Raw genomic sequence first — 18,124 nt, 5'->3', positions numbered from 1 at the left:
CCTAGCCAGTTTTATCAGTCCAGACTAAAAGGGTAAAAAGGTTAACACAGGAAGTACGACGTGGTGGTGCGATGGGCCAGTTTCCCCTGAGAGAGCACGATTGCAATCCCAGGTTAAACCTGTAACGCCTGAACCATGAAACAAAGAACATTTACATTTTTTAACTAAATTGTTTCTTGAACCTTCTATGAAAAAATAAATAAATAAACATCAATTTGCATATGTGAGTTTTAGTTGGAATCATTTTTGCATGTATTGCTTAAAAATTTGTTAAAGATTTTTATTGAGCAATTTCTTCATGTTTTTGTCAGGAAAAGAAAAATTAAGCTGATGACACAGACGTCTCAAAGACTCACACAAGATCACGTCTAACACTTGGGTGAGACTAAAGTCAGGCGTATGACTTATTTTTAAAACAGGAAAAAAAAATCCATGCACACCTTCACCACCATGTGTTATATGGGACAGTTTAATTTAATTTTTTATGTTCCAGAACTTAGAAAAATTATGGAAACTTGGTGGCGCTTATTTAAGATAACTAAGTTAGAGCAACGTATTTATTCTAAGTAGGGCTGGGTAGCATGAGGAAAATCTAAAATCACAATATTTTTTGGCTATATCACGACACACGATGTATATCATGATGTGCTTAAATAACATTCAAATACAAATGTTATTTTGAAGCATATAGTGCCTAAACATGCACTGGTATACTCATTCAAATTGACCACTCCATATTTGTTTTCTACTTTGAATACAAAAAATCAGAATGAATTAAAAAAAAAATTTAACCATCAGCTGCACACAGATGTTTTCACAAATGGCAGTATTGCCACAGTAAATCTCTATCTGTGGTTTTAACAAACAAATAGCAACAATAAAGGACATCAAGCAATAATTCACGAGACAAAATAAAACAAGTGAAATTACAAAGGTGCTCTTTTTTTAATTGTAACATATAAGAATTATAAGACAAAAAAATGTAGCGACCTCAAACCAAGAACAGTCACAGGCGTCACAGCTGGTTTATTTAACGTTTTCTGTGTGGGGAGACGTTGATATGCAGAGTTTAAAACAGTGATAACTTTGCAATGGATGACTTTTCAGCTGGTGGAATAAATTTGCTACCTTTTGCAGCAATAGTTTCAACAGAATACAACACGCATGGCAATTTATACTCGACGGTTGCAATAAAACCATTTGAACCATCATACTTGGAAAAACCTGCGATACCTCGAGTAAATTCGATATATCGCCAACCCCTTTTTCTGAGACTACTAGATGCAGTTAATAAAGAAATGGAGTTCTGCATTGTGCGAACTTCTAATTCATATATTTGTTTCAAGCCTTTGCTGGTGGGAGGAGCTTAGAGCAGAGAAAGAAAAGCTGCAGGAGGAAGGCTGTGTATCTATTTTTCTAGATTTCTGCTTCCTGCTGCAAATTTAACCAAAGAAAACTCTTGTTCCTTAATTATTTCTGCAAATGAGGACTCAGTTCCATTCAAACAAAAAGAAATATATTTAATTGTATATTCAATTGAATGTGCATTTTCTTTGCCTAATTAATTGTCTGTGAGAGGAATTTCTTGCTCTTTGCTAATGAGCATGCCGTCTGTTCTGAAGAATAAATCTGATTTAATGTATGCAACGTTTAAAGCAATTCAGTATTGACTTGAAATGTATATTACAAGCTGTAATCAACATGGCTTTCAGTTTATATCGTGTTTTCATTATATGAATCATTAAGTTGTCAATTTATGATGGTATCTGCTGGAATTTAATACCGTAGGCCTCATTGAGTCTTTCCTTGCTACTCGCATTATGAACAGCTATGAACTGGAGTCATCCTGACTGACACACACAGTCACAGCTCATCAATGGGGAAGGGTAAATTTAGTATAGCACACTAGAAGCAGTGCTACCTGTCATCAAACAAATGTCACAGTGAAGAAAATGTGTCGCCGTGGCATGGCAAACATGTTTCCTGTGTGTGATTTTTTACTCCAGGAGTGGCTGTGCCTCAGTTCATTTCACTGAGTTTTACTTAAACGAGCAGGGACAGTAAGAGGCAGCCACTAAAAGTCAAACAGTCCAGTCTGCATGTTAATTTTCTAATGTCACAGCGCCGCAACTCCCAAGACACCACTCGCACATCTGCACAAATTATCATCAGTGTTGGTAAACATACACTAAGAGAAGCTGATGGATGCGATAATGACCTGAAACTGACCTTTCATTACAGATGAATGAGGCACGTGGTCAATTAAAGCACAGTGCAGTCACATGCTGTTAGTCATGTAGTGTGATGTCTGCAGACTAACGTTAACCTCTTTTACAGCAGTTTTAATTTGTCCGTTTTCAGCAGAGACAACTTTATTGTGACAGTTTTGACAAGCTTCCATTCCTGCAGTGGCCACGATTCTGGGGTGAAATAACTTGGAAAAGAATGCCGGCTTTATGTTTTGCTACTTTACGTTTGAGCCAGCATTCATTACTTTTTTGCTGAACCGTGCACATGGACCAAAAAGCAATAAAGATGAAGATAAAATCAAAAGAGTGAGTTGAATACTGGTAAAACTACAGGACTGAAGGGAAATGTAATGTTGAATCCATGCAATGCTTTTATCAGTCAAAATGAGTGATGATGAATGGATAAAAACATTGTAAACCCAGATTTTATTACTTCACAAATACATAATTGATTCCCTCTTTTTTCCTTTTTCTTTAGGTAATTGCTTCAAAATTAGATTTTTGAAGGCGTTCTACACGTAGCCATGTACTTAGAAATGCAACCTAATTATGTATTTGTTTTGCAAATGCTGCTGACTGACTGGCTGCATTAATGTGTCCTACACTCTTTGAATGAGAACCTTAAAGAAGAGACAGCTAGCACAGGCAGGTACTGGACCAGAAACAATCGCACTAGACAAAACAACAAGTGGAGACTGTGACATGACCAGAACTTGCATTATCGGTGCCTTTGAAATGGCTGCTTTGAAGATGTTGACCAGGTCTGTGACCATTCACCAACACTCGCAGTGTTCAGAACAACTTTGGCACTTCAAGATGGTGACAAAAACCTGCTACCAGGGCCATCAGTTTGCAATTGAATGTAGTCAAGTTGGCAACTACTTGCAGCTGTTTATAATAATGTAGTAATAAGCTATAATAAACCAGGAAAAGATCTGTGCTGGAAAACCTAAGAAGCATGAGAAAATGACCAGAATACAGCCAGCAGAGCTGAGTCCCCTACTGCAAAGAAACACATAGACGCTTGGCACAGCTGACTTGGATTTATTGAAATTTTCTGGCAATCTCTCTTCCTCTATAAATTGGACTGCAATTATGTGCAGGCGACCTGCACAATCCCTTTGCAATTAAAAGTGGTTACCAGGCTGGGTATCGTCACTGATTCACAAGGTTCCGATTCGATTCAATTTCAACTCAGACAGTCAAAAATATTATCATTGTGATCATTTATCATTACATATCCATATTTTATATGTATATATAAAAACAAAGCTGACACTCGTGAGACTTCACCATAGGTTTGAGCATCACAGCAGGTGGCTTTGTGTCAAAGTAACTGAAGATAAAAAAACAGAAAACATGAAGATTTTTCTGGCCTGGCTTTCTATGGCAGATAACCGCCTTAAAAATATTCTGCAGTAGAACAAAAACTGAGGAAAACCACGAATCAACATATGAACATTACCTAATGCTGCTGAAGTGAAGCAGCATTAGGTAAAGTTACAGAGGATTAATTAGAGACACAGCTAAGCGTTTTGCAATTTGGCATAATTTTAAAATGAGGCTTTCTTGTCTTTGATGAATTTGGATTGGAGAGTGACGAAACCTGCAGCTTCAGAATCTGTGAGACATCGTCTTTCAGCACCAACAGCATGTACGTGTGCGTGTCGTCGGGTCGCGCTTTGTGTTTATATCTTTTTGCGGCATGCGTTTACCTGCTCTTTAATTATTTGCTGTTTTAGCTGTTTGGCAGTTGATAAAATAGTTTTGTGAGCTTGAAGCTGAGATTCTGGCATTTCTGGCAAAATACTTTTAGATTTCAAAATCGATTCAGGATTTGATGAATCACAATTGCTTTGTTCAAACTAAAATCGAGTCAAATTGGGAAATCGATTTTTTAAATCCACCCCTATTAGTCGCCCAGAGGTTGAGGACTTTGCATGTGCATACACTGAGCACCCAGTTGGTTATCGTAATTACTTGCAATCACTTGCTAAATGCAAAAATATTCAATTGAATCACGGGGCAGCCACCAATTGCTTCTAGCCGGATGGAGGTTGCTGTCCTATCTTTACTGTAGTGTGACTGAGCGGCTAGTAGGAAACAAGACATAGGTGAACACAATGAAGGCGAGATACATAGTCTAAAAAGCAGGAAAGAATAAAACAGACAGGAAGCCAAGTATATTTCAAAGGGAAATGACTGCAGAACACATGCCAACCCAATTAGCCCGAGCTTTCGTACTACTAAATAATAACAACTGTTCCTCGTTTGAAAATAATCCACCGACGAAGTCACTGGAGAGGTTTTGTTTACTACTACAGTCAAGCCGATATAATGAGACATGAGGTCAGACTCCATTCTCTCTGTTCGCTGACTTTTAAAGCCTCCCTTTTTAATGGTCGGCAGTTAGAGGCTTAGTGGGGAATGGAAATGTGCCAGTGGTGACTCCTGGTTTGCCTTCTTTTAGTATGTTATTTATGCGTCCTTTTCTTCTGCCAGCCTGAGGGAGGCAGGCTTGCTACTCAGTGCCAAGTGAAGAAGGGCCAAGCATGGTCTGGAATCTAGTTCATTGTGACTCGCTCTCCAAACAGGAAAGCTTTGGGGAGATGAAGCTAAGCATCATCAGCTTCTGTGGGCACCGAGGAGTGGAAACCACTGAAGGATTTGCCCACATCGCCATGGAGACAGTAGTACACGGCAGTGTAGATGAGACAAATCCATCCCTGCTCCCCCCACTTTTTTTATGCTATTTTAAAACCTGGTGCTCAAGTGTTTACCCTCAGGGGTTCGCCATCACCTCAACCGTTACTCACGAACCCAAACAGACATAAAAAACTCAGAAAAGTGTGGTACAGGAACACATAAGAAAATACTCAAATATACCGTAGCATAAACAGACCAACAATTCAGACATGAATTTAAAAACGTCGCGCTGTTCCATGAGAGAAGACAGCCAGAGTTAAATAAAGTGGCTGTCTCAACTGAATAAGCAAACCATAAGATTTTTTTTTTAATTCCCTGTCCGAGAATAAGCTTAGAGATAGGATCCTGATACAAAAAACAAAAACATGTTGCAATAAGGAAATACTGTAACTGGCTAGATTTCAATTAAAGCTTTCAGTTAATGTTAAAGAACAAAGACTGACCTCAACAGAAAAACAACTGGTATTTTTTAAGAGAATTAAAACCAATATAAGGTATTATATTAATAAAACCGTGAAAGGTCTTACCACTGTCACTGTTGTCATCTACCAAGATGATCTCCTTCAGCAGGTGTGCCGGTGTGTGATTGACCACACTGTGGACGGAGCGCAGGATCACTGACAGAGCCTCATTCACAAAGATAAAGACTACTGAGATCTGAGGAAGGTCCTCTGGGTACGTCATCTGCTTACACCTGATAAAAGAAATGCAAGAATTATTCACCGATATTAAACCTACGCTGACTTTATTAATTGCATTTTTCCTTCAAAGGATTAATATGAATATATTAGAGAAGACAAAGAGTATATTCAAGAAGCTGTTGCTTGCTGCAAGGTAGATTGTGAGTTTTATACATGTATGTTAATGTGAGTCTACAGCAAGGAAAGGTTTGCTAAGTTTGAAAATTGTGGAGCCATCTCAGGGGTCGTGTTGTGACCTTCAGGAAGGCTGAAGCCGACACTTTGAAATGTTGTAGCAGGGACATCACAGGAGTAACTCGTGGTATTAATAATGGCTCTGGTCCTTTTAGGTGTTCAGGTAAGCAAGGAAAAAGTCATGAGTTACAACCATATCAAAGGCTAAAATGTTCATATCAGAGATGTTCGTGAGTTGAATGTGTTAACATCGGGCTCATTGTTTGCTTCTGCTGGTTGGATTTAAAAAAGAAGTTTTTCCCTTGAGTGAGTAAAATGGTCTGTAAAAGAGGAATTTTCATAGTGCAAACACTTATATTTCTCTCCGATGCACAACTATTTATCTCAAAGGCAGAGGAATAATAAATATTTTAATTTACAAATGACCCAGTTTTCATCTGCAAAAGAAAAGAAACTAAAGATAACAAAGAGACCACATGGAAAAACACACAGCACAGCCAGCCTACCAGAAACTGTAAGTATGACTTTGGTAACATGGAGGGTAAAGTTTGTTGTTATAGTATCCTTTCAGTGCTAATGGTACGATGAAGACAACATATCCTAGTAGAAGCAGGCAGCCAAAAGTCAAACTGACTGCGTTTTATCTCCGTTGTGCGTAATGGGAGAGTGCGTGCTGAATGTGAAGAAGCCAAATACATGAATAATAAAGACTCAATAATAAAGATTGGTATTCTGTGTTCTTCTCAAATGTAGGACCAAATCCGATTCAAAAACAACATACACAAAACGGAGATACAAATGCTAGAAATACTGAGCGAAACAACGATTAGACAATTTAACAAAGTCTTTGACAGCCGTTTTCAGGGAAAATAAAAGGACCTACTCTGGAGTGGGTACTTCTGAGAGTCCCTGAAAACCTCAATGTTGATTGCTTTGACTTGGAACATGTGCCATTTTGAAAAAAAGGGGGAAAAAGCTAAATATTGGAACTAAGATAAAGAAAAACAGACTGCTGCTCATTCAAACATAATACCATCTGCCACAGAGGTGGAGAAAAAAGAAATAACATAAAATGAATGCAGGGTTGCACCTGTCACAAAATGATTACATCACTGTGTGAGTCAGACCGATCTTATACTGCACAGAAAAAGGCTTACAGGGCCAATCAGGGTGTCTGCTCATGGTTCCTGCAGTAGAAAGGCTGTTGATATGTTCGGTGTCCTCCTCCCTCTCCCATTCAGCCTCCTTTCATCCTTCATAACCGCGGAGCCCTCCCTATCCATTTTCAACTTTCTGCCTCCTCCTCACACAGACTCCACAGCAACCCCTTTTGTACATCTGTGATTAGAGTCCTACATCGTGCCGCTACCGAGACTGACCCAATTATTAAAATGATCTGTGCACTAGCGTCACTTGTTCTAAGTTCACACATTCTGTCACGATGCTGAGACTCTCCGCGGCTAATAATAGTTGTTTTCAAGTCTGGCAAACGTCCCTGTCATTTCTGGAAAATACAGTATTCTCTGAAAGACGCACTGCGAGTTTGCAGTAAGAAATAACAGTGTTAACTGGACAGAAGCACTTAAATGATTCCTATGGCAACTGTGAATACACGCAGTCAGCATCTTGCGATTGCCACCCCCCCCCCCACCCCTCCACACGGCCCCAATTAGGCTCAGAATTCAATGCCTGACAAACACATTTCACTCACATCTGCTTTTATTTCCCCATGTTTCCACGTCCCTAATTCATTATGCGGGGATAATGAGGTGGCTATTATAACTGCTGTGGCTGAATTATTTACAAGAGCAGGAAACACTTGTAGTACTGTTCTGCGTCTGAATATTGATAGAAATGAACTACAGGGTAAACAAAACTATGATTCCCATTTAGCTTCAGTAAATCCTTCTCAGCCTTTAAAGTGTTTTGCTAAATACGAAGACGGAGAGGCGCCAACGCTGCTGACATCATCCTTAGTCGTAAAAACAGTAATGAGAGTGGTGATATTTTCAGTTATCTCTATAGTCATGTAGTCAGACATATTACGACAGGCCACAAATGCTGGGACCTCCCAGATCAGCCGATCTTAGTGCCAGCTCACATTAGCCGATGGCTCAGCTGACGCATCCAATTAGACCTCATCTAGGGTGCACTATTTAAGTTGTTTACCTGTCTTATCTGTAAGCTGGTTACGGCCTGCTATTCCCACTAGATCCAAATATAACTTACTGAAAAGGAAATAACAATTTTCTATTGGCTCTAGTTGTCCTGACTGACAAAATGTCAATCAGGACAAAAAAAGTGAAGAAAAAAAAGGGTATGTCTGCTACTCGTCCACTCTTGCTGTGAGCTACCTCTCTGCTGGTGCTCGGCTTTCTAATACCCCTGTGAACCAGAATGTCACTTTGACTCAGCAGCATCCGTGGGGTCAGGCCACAGAGGGATGGCCACATAGCAGATGGAGCCCTGCATGGTGCTATAGTTACATCCTTGTTCCACCCAGTGGAAGACTCCTGGTGCTCACTGCACAGCCACTGAGTGTCTGTGTGTGTGTGTGTGTGTGTTTGTGTGCGTGTTTGCACGAGAGTGAAGAAATTTCTCACCTTTTAACAATGAGAACTGGCAAAGGAAGAAGTAACAAATATGTGGGATGGCACAGCAGATGGCATCTTATTTACTTGTGAAGTTATATAGTAAATGCTTTCCATATCTCTCTAAAATAAATAAATAAATAAAAATATAAAAAAGCATTTCTGAAAGGTCATCTTCTATTTACCTTCATCCACTTTGCATTTTTACTTTGCATATCTGTTGCATGCTCTCCGTATCACATCTTAGTATAGCGAATATAAATTTTGGAAAAAGTTAAACTTTTTAATGCCTCTCAACTTTAAACTGCAAGTTTGAACTGAAGTCTGAGGTCTAAATGCAAAATATCGCATGTGCTATCACTGGACACATAAACTGTTCAGCCACGGCATTAAAAAACAGACGTTTTATGAATGTTAACTATCTTGCTAGAATGTCCAGCTGGCAAACTCATCATTCATGTGACACCTACCTAACACCCACCTAAACATTTCAGCAGGTACCATCCACAGCGATGGTACTCCTGCACAGCGGCACCATCACAGCGCTTTAGCTCTGTTCCTTGAACACATCAGAAAGCTCAAGGGTTTTGACCCAGCCTCCCCAAACTCCCCAGATCCCAGTCCAATCATGCTTTCACTGGATGCGCTGGAACAAGCCCTATTCACTGTCAATTTCCCAGTGACAGACACAACAGGATACCCCATGAGGTCCCAGTCAATTCCTTCATGTGTCACGGCTGTTTTGGCTGCCTACACAATATCAGGTTCTAATATTCTGGCTGATATGTGTAGAAATAAGAAAGAAATAAGGGACAAACATAGAATAAGACTAACCTTATGTCAAAAACAGAGATATGCATAAAGATGGGTAACTCACTCCAAACTCGTCACATGTGGATGCTGCTGGGCGTGACATATAAATGGACAGGATACTGTTGAGTGCAATTTGTGCAGGATTATTGTTGGAAAGAAGCATTTAGAAACGACTTTTCCTAAACATAACAGAGTCGTTTTTAGTGATAAAAACTAAACCAAACAACCAGTGAAAACGAAGAAAAAACCAAAATGACTTGACATGATGTTGGATTTCTCTTTTTTAATCTGGGTTTATTTGAGAAGCAACTGTAGTCTTTATGAGATGTTTTTCAATACTGATTTCTTTTTAATCACAGGATTTATAGCCAGCTGAAGCTTCTAGCTGTTCATGTTTGCTTCTCTTGACTTGTAAAGCTTGACGTCACGCTCTGTTATCAACCACACCCTCACCCAAGCCTACATGTATTTGACAGCAGAGCTCATGAAAGGACAACCAAGCCACAGAGAGTGTTTATGATGAAGCGCTCTGTGTATTTTTATGCTTTAAGCTAGATTCTTGTGTTTTGCGTGCGAGTAAATGCACGAACGTTTTGATTGATAACCCCTCCACTGTATCATTGCAGCCCTTCCGTGTGCATTTGTGCTCAGAAACTCCTTTGTTCCCTCTCGCAGCTTTCTCTATTGCCTCTCTCAGTCTGCCCTGCCAGGTCTATAAATACAAGGACAAATCTGGCAGTGAGTTTGAGGAGGGTTCTTTTGCGCCGCAGCTCTCCTTTGCAGAGACACAATTAAAGCATGACAAAACAAAGTAATGTATATTTCACCCCTGCCAGTCATATATGCAGTGCAGAGATTGTGTTTAATGAACATTACCAGAGTGATCTTGAAAATGTCACGGGCAGCATGGCTGCTTCTAGTAGAGACGTGGTGCGACAGTGGATTTCAGTGTCGACATCGTAAAGTGATATTGTAGTTCCATTGCCCTAGTTACTGGATCCAATTTAGGGCATCGCTCAACCTTAAATTTGTACCTGTCTAGAGTAGCGGGGAAGCCTTGTAAAGCCGTAACAGGATGAGCGATCGACTCATCTGTTAGTAATGGGACTGAGCTCACTGGCCAGCTCTCATAATTTGACCCGGAACAAGCTTTGACAGAAACAGAGTGCCAGATTAAGATGTATTCCTATCCTATCCTTCTCCAGCAGCCTGCAGCCCCAGCCACTCCATCTGACTTTTTCCCCGCTGGCCGCTCTTATTTGCTGTGTAATTTCACATTAACCTCCCATAACCCGCGCATTGCAGGCAACACCAAAGCAACTTTCCAATCTGCGAACACTCCTCCCTGAAAGATAATAGTTTGCTTTGTCATTTTTCTGCCCCCCACCAACGCTCCACTCACGCCGACCCCCACCCGCCATCCGGGCGATAAACTGTAACACTGGAAAGAGCATCAATTTGCAGCAGGAGCTTCTGCACCACGGAGACCTTATGATCCCATTCTGCAGTATCAGACGCTTAGGAGATGAGGTAAGCCTGTTTCTTCAGCCTCCCTTGCTGGTTATCACCCTCCCACAGGCGGGCAAACAGAAGATGTGGGGTCCTCAGGGAAGAAGGGCACGCGTTACGCTTCGATACGGTTTTAGTTTTAACGGCTATTTTGACAAAACAGAAATCAAATCAGCAAAGTGACAGTAAAGATAGAGGTGAGATTCGGAGTAAATGAATAAAAATCCTCACGTATAACAGGAGGGTATATATATATATATATATATATATATATATATATATATATATATATATATATATATATATATATATATATATATATATATGTTTGTTTGTTTGTTTGTTTTCTGGGCATCAGTAATCTCTCTAGCTTGTCTGCCTTTATCGCTTTGTTCTCCACAGCCCAATGAGCTGTTATACTTAAGCCTCCCAAGGACAGCGAATGGCAGGTACAAAGTCACATAAAATAGAGCCTACTTAAGTCCTTTGGTATTTCAGTTAAGAATGTCACTTGCAGAAAGAAGGGCAGAGAGAAGAAATACAGACTAGCAGGTGGCGAGCGGGGATTACAGGTTTTTGTGAGAGACACAAACGCTGCTGTATTATTATGAATTGGTTTTGCTGTCGACAGGCAGGTTTAAAAAGAGAAGGCTTGGAAATGTGTCGATTCTTTTGGTTATGGTGATGGACTTTGCTTCCCTGTAGTCATCAAAGTCCTCTCTGCTCAATGGCTTCTGCTCAATTAAAAGCCCATTAGACAGGAGGTGCCTGGTTCCTGCATTTAACCTCACTTCGGTACTGCGGCAGTCACCTTTTGCCGGCAGGATATAATTACTGAATCTGAATTAGAAATCAGAAATATGTAACTCCGTACAAGGATGGTGCAGCCACCTAAAGCAGGAAGCCAGTGGTCCTTTCTTTAATAGGTTTTTATACCTGAACCTTCCCATACATTTCTGTGAGCTTTCCTGATGCAGCAATCACTAAACTCTCTGAAACAGACAAACTTACAAACTTTGTCACTCTGACAAACAAATCTGTTCAACTTCCTAGGCTTAATCAACACCTCTCAATTGCTGTATAAGAATTGTGTTTTGTTAGTGAGCAAGTTTAATCGAGAAGAACAAGTGAAACAAAATATTCCACCAAGTGGACCTGGGAGGGAAAAAGACGCAAGCAGTTCCTTCAGCAATATTATGTTGGGGGAGAAAATGTGTCAGCAAAGCTGCACACACTACAGTACTAGCTGTGGTCCAATGTGGATTTAATTTTACATTTTAATTTAATAATTTCTCAGTGTAAAAATGTATAACTTTCCATAACAATAGATAATTTGAAAGGGGATTTGAGAATCACAGAGATAATAGATCAGACGATGGGTGTAGTAGAGGTTGGAACTAGAAAGGCCTCGAGGAAGCGGTCTTTATGTTTATCTCTTTCAGTAAACTGCAGATCATCATTATAATGTCAATCAATATAACTGTCTCTCAATAAGATACACAGACTACAAGTTAACTAAGATGAAGACCTTCATGCATTTATAAATTTTGTTCATGATCAAGTTTGAGAAAACTGGTGTTTGAAGCAATACGTCTTCACAAGTGGAACAGAGCCAGTGGGTGCTACATGGATAGCCGAGAGTGTCTCCCTTTAAAAAAAACAACAACCTAACAGGTCATTTATTCAATCAAGTTATCACAGCACATAATTATATTCATTGAGACAGTTCACAAAAGCAACCATTATAAGCAGAGATGGGCAGTAACGTGTTACTGTAATCTGATTACTTTTTTCAGGTAACAAGTGAAGTAAGGGATTACTATTGCAAAAACGGTAATTAGATTACCGTTACTTTCCCGTAGGAACGCTGCGTTACTGCGTTACTAAAACCGTGATTTTTTTGCGAGAATGTCTCATGACAGTGACGTAAGCGAGTGCGCCAATAGAGACAACAGCTGTGTGCAGATCAACAATGGATCATATATCGAGTGTGGGAGAGAGTATGAGCGTGCAGCGTTTAAAGCGTGGAAGTACTGACCTTACTTTGAGTTTGATTCCATAAAAAGTGACAAAAACATTAGTGTCCGTTGTGCGTGGGAAGAAAACTTCTTTTTACAGCGAAAACAAGCACCGAGTAGCTACGACGTAATGGGAAACTCACAGAGAAACTCGCGGATTCTTCCACTGACCGCTGCGGCACACCTGCACCAGGGTAAACCTCCGCCTGCCCCACTCATGCTTTACAAATTCAAATTCAAATTCAAATTTTATTTGTCACACACACACAACCATACACAGTATGACATGGGGGTGAAATGCTTGTAGCTGTACAATGCCCGACCATTAAATGACAGAAGAAAAGTTTTACAATATTTACAATTTACTACAAAAATTTACAAATTAACTTAGGAATTTACAGTAAAGAATGTGCAAATAGCAGAAGAGATTATAAAGATAAGGATTATAAATTATAGGAATTATAGGATTATAGGAAATGTGTGGTGGTGCGTGTGGTGACGTGTGTGAGAGTCCAGTCTTATAGTGACGTGTTTGGGAGAGTCCAGTCCTACACCTGGTTCAGGCCCCGAATAGCCTGGGGGAAGAAGCTCCTCCTCATTCTCTCTGTTTTGGCCTTAAGGGAGCGGAAGCGCTTCCCAGACCTCAACAGTGAGAAGAGTCCATTGTTGGGATGGGAGAGGTCCATCATAATCTTCCTAGCTTTGGACTTGCACCGCTTGGTGTAGATGGACAGCAGGTCAGGGAGCTCTGATTGAATGATGCGTTCTGCCGAGCGCACCACCCTTTGCAGATCTCGTCTGTCCTGCTTGGTGCTGTTCCCAAACCAGGTGCAGATGTTTGACGTCAGGACGCTCTCGATGGTGCAGGAGTAGAAGTTCTTGAGCACCTTCAGTGGCAGATGGAAGTCTCTAAGTCTTCTGAGGAAGAAGAGACGCTGACGGGTTTCTTAACCAGGATGTTGATGTGACAGGACCATGACAGGTCCTGAGTGATGTGGACACCCAGGTATCGGAAACTGTCCACTCTCTCCACTGGCGTGCCACTGATGATGAGGGGTTTGTAATTCCTCGCCTGCTTTGTAGTGAAGTCCACGATCAGCTCCTTAGTCTTGCTGATGTTTAGGAGGAGGTTATTCTCCTGGCACCAGGTCTCCAGGTTCCTAATCTCCTCCAGGTAGGCCGTCTCGATGTTGTCGGAGATCAGGCCCACAACAGCAGTGTCGTCAGCAAACTTGACAATGGAGGTGGTGTCGGATGTGGCTACACAGTCATAAGTGTACAGTGAGTACAGCAGGGGGCTTAAAACACAGCCCTGAGGCACTCCAGTGCTGAGTGAGATGGAGGGGGAGACTTGTTTTCCTACCCTCACTGATTGGGGTCTGTCTGTGAGGAAGTTGAGGATCCACTGACACAGTGATGAGCTGAGTCCTAGATCCGTCAACTTGGTGAAAAGCTTAGAGGGAATTATTGTGTTGAATGCTGAACTGTAGTCCACGAACAGCATCCTAACATAATTCCCTCTGCCAGTGTCCAGGTGACTCAGGGATGTGTGGAGCAGGTGAGATATGGCATCGTCTGTGGAACGATTAGTCCGGTAAGCAAACTGAAGTGAGTCGATGGTGGGAGGAAGTGAAGAAGTGATGTGATCTCTCATCAGTCTTTCAAAACACTTCATCACAATTGAAGTCAGTGCTACTGGACGGTAGTCATTGTGGCAAGCGGGCTGTTGTTTCTTTGGAACAGGGACAATAATGGACCGTTTGAAGCACGTGGGAACCACAGCTTGGGCCAGGGAGAGGTTGAAGATCTCCGTGAACACCGGTGCTAGTTGATCAGCGCAGGCTCTAAGGACCCGGTCAGGGATTGCATCTGGTCCTGCTGCCTTCCTGGTGTTCACCCTCCTGAAGGTGTTCCTCACGGCATGCTCTGTGATGACGAATGCATTTTCTTCACTGGTGCACTCCGAGCGCGCGCAGCCTTTTGTTGTTTTAATTGCTGCGGCGTCGAAGCGAGCATAAAACGTGTTCAGCTCATCAGCCAGTGAAGCATCGGCATTCATCATTGAAGAAGCTGGTCGTTTATAGTCCATTATAGTCCGCAGTCCTTTCCACAGGCTCCTAGAGTCGCACTGTCGTAGCTGTGACTCTAGTTTTTCCCCGTAGCTCCGCTTTGCCTTTCGGACCGCGCTGCGCACGTTGTAGGACGCAGCCTTGTATAGGTCCATATTACCGGAGACAAGCCCTTCATTGTAGGCAGCGGTGCGTGATCTCAGAGCGTCGCGGATGTTTTTATCCACCCACGGCTTCTGGTTGGGAAACGTTCGGATGATAGTTCTTTCGGCTGTGTCGTCCGCTAGTTTCCTGATAAATCCCACAACCGCTTCCGTAAACATGTTGATGTCATCAGAGCTGCGCCGAAACATGTCCCAGTCTGCGTCATCCAGTGCGTCCTGCAGCGCGGCCACCGATTGGTCCGTCCAGCGAGCAACCTCCCTCCTGATTGGTGGTTGCTGCTTTAGCCTTTGTTTGTAAGCTGGTATGAGGAAGATGGCGGAATGGTCCGATTTTCCAAATGCCGGCAGGGGTTGAGCCTTGTAACAGTTCTTGAACGGGGTGTAGCAGTGGTCTAATGTCCTCGTGCCCCGGGTGGGGCAGTTGATGTGCTGGTGAAGGTTGTGAAATGTCCGTTTGAGATTCACTCTGTTAAAATCTCCCATAACAACGAGTGCGGCATCTCGGTGAAGTGTTTGTTGATGTGTGAGAGCCTCATGTAGCTCACATAAGGCAGTGTCCGAGTCCGCGTGAGGCGGAATGTAAACAGTGCAGGCAATGACCGCAGTGAATTCCCGAGGGAGATAGAAAGGGCGACACTTAACGATCAAAAGCTCCAGATTGGGCGAGCAAGAGCGTGTGAGTGGGGAGATGTTTGTGCTGTCGCACCATCTGTTGTTCACCATCAAACATACTCCACCACCTCTTTTCTTCCCCGACTCCATTGTCCTGTCCATGCGGTAAACCGAAAAGAACCCCGTCGGCTGCACGGCGTGGTCTGGTATCGCTGGGTTCAGCCAAGTCTCGGTGAAGCAGAGGAGGTTGCAGTCCCGAATGTCTCTCTGGAACTTGATTCTGGCTCTGAGGTCATCAAGCTTGTTCTCGATGGATTGAACATTGGCTAGCAGGATACTGGGCATGGGTGCGCGGTGTGCGCGAGCCCGTAGCCTGTTCCTGATGCCGGCTCTTTTACCTCGAGGCCGTCGCTTAGGGTCGCGTCCTTTGTTCTCTCTCAGGATCTCCTTTGGCCAGGTTGGGTCCGGAGTTAAACATGGTGAAATGTTCGTGTACTGCAGACCAATAGAAACCAAAGTGTCTCTACTGTAGCGGATTTGTGTGTTTTGCATGATGCCCATGCAAGATTATCGCAGATATAGCAAAAAGTGACGAAAAACTGCAAAAAGTGGAGAAGTTAGGGCAGAGCATCCAGCACGGCAGCTGACCTCACCGGCGCCATTTTGTCTTAGTACAGGTGAAAATAGAGCAACAGGACCGCTGAGTCTTTGATGTGATTTATTTTCTGCTGTTTTACTTGCATCCATTTGAAAGAGTGAGTGTAAACACACAAAAAAAATTATGTGCTGGAATGTGCAGAAAATAGGTTTAAATGTTAAACTAATTTCTTCCAGTCAGAGAATGTTGCAGATAATTAAATGTTTGCTTGATGCATAAAGTTAAAAGATTAAAACTAATAAAACAAGTTTTAAAAAGAGACTTTTCCATTTGATTACATTTTGTATGATGGATTATGCAGAAAAAGTAGAACTGGGCTGAAAGATCTATCGCTTTATCACCTACTCAGGTTGTAAATCGTGTTTTTAAAAAGTAACTAAGTAACTAAGTAATTAATTACTTTTGAAAATAGATAATCAGTAAAGTAACGGGATTACTTTTTGGGGGAAGTAATCGGTAATTAGTTACTGATTACTTTTTTCAAGTAACTTGACCAACACTGATTATAAGTATGGTCAGCGAAAAGAAGGTGAAGTGGTTACACAAGAGTCCATGTAGGGAGCATACAAAGATGAGGTTACAATGTGTTGTACTTTAAGACAGGAGACCCTTGAAACTTATTTATTGCATCTATAAAAGTGAAAATCTTGTATTTTTTTTTACTGTTTTTTAATCAACCTAATGTATATTGTTTTTGAATCTGCAACCAAACAGAAATGAAACAGATACATGAATATTATTCCCATACAGTATTTCCTAACATTTGATCTATATAGTCTACCACTGGTATGATTCAAGGCATGCTTCTATTGGTTGTGACAGGTGACTGACACACTGTATGGCTAACCCTATGTCATGTTACTAATACAGTCAAAAGAAGTGATATGCGTGTCAGTGTTTAGACAGTTTTGCTGAAAATGTAATTTCTGTCACAAAAAGACCCCAAAGCACGCCAAACTTTACTGCTTCATAGGTTCTGTCCTCTGATCCTAAAACAAGCTCAGGAGCTGCAAATGCAGTAAAAAAAAAGATTCAGCATTATTCATTATCATAATTATTGCATCATTAAACTGCAACTCAACCTTCAACAACGAGTAACAATTACCAGGTAGAAACATGAGGCAAAAAGTCTTTTATCATAATATTAACACGTGATAGTTGCGAGATGTTAATAATTTTAATTTCATTTAATAAACTGTAATCACACGCTGCAGAGAAACAATAAGTACCTACTACTTTCTGATTTGTGGGTTGATGTATACAATGTTCTCCAGGTCACTGCTCATATAAGTTCATTAGATTTAGTGTACATTACAGCAACTGAAGTCTTAGTCATACAACCAGCTCTAGATTAGCTTTGGTGTCACATCACTTTAAAAGGGGGACTAGAACAAGGTCCCTGCGCTAAAGCAGTGCAGCTGTGAAGTCCGAGGCAGAAATCTCCTCAAAGGCTTTGTACGAGCCTTAAAAAAGCTGAAAACTTCTGGACAAAAACACTAGAAAGACAACGTGTGAAGGCAGCAAAGAAATCCACAATCACTAGTGCCACAACAATGCTGGCTGTTGCAGTGTTGTGTTGATTGCACACGCAATATTTTATCCCTCCAAACAATTCTTTCACATGCTCAGAGCACCGCTTTGATGTTTCTATTGTTCTCCAAAGTGCGACTTCAGTGACATAAACAGAAAAGGAAAAAAAAAACTGCATTCACTTTCCACTGCATTGATTTTCATGCAGTTTCTAAAATAAAATAAAAATGACAAAAGCTGTATCTAGTTTGACATTGTGTATTTATTTTTGGAGTCTGAGAATGTCTTTGTGTATATGGGTATATGAGGGTGAAGAATTGTGAAAATACA

At 41.3% G+C, this 18,124-nt stretch overlaps 1 protein-coding gene across 1 annotated transcript in view; it reads right to left on the bottom strand.

Moving 5' to 3' along the window:
- Positions 1–18,124, bottom strand: part of galnt9 (polypeptide N-acetylgalactosaminyltransferase 9) — a 110,822-nt gene that overhangs the window by 76,829 nt on the left and 15,869 nt on the right. The window contains exon 3 of the mRNA XM_085367043.1: positions 5,483–5,649. Coding sequence (XP_085223169.1) covers positions 5,483–5,649 — 167 coding nt within the window. The remainder of the gene's footprint in view (positions 1–5,482; positions 5,650–18,124) is intronic.

This window comes from Diplotaxodon limnothrissa, linkage group LG12, assembly GCF_057381915.1.
Source record: "Diplotaxodon limnothrissa isolate DT_005_m linkage group LG12, D_limnothrissa_male_GT1.1, whole genome shotgun sequence".
NCBI lineage: Eukaryota > Metazoa > Chordata > Actinopteri > Cichliformes > Cichlidae > Diplotaxodon > Diplotaxodon limnothrissa.
This window is presented reverse-complemented; position numbering and strand designations above follow the sequence as displayed.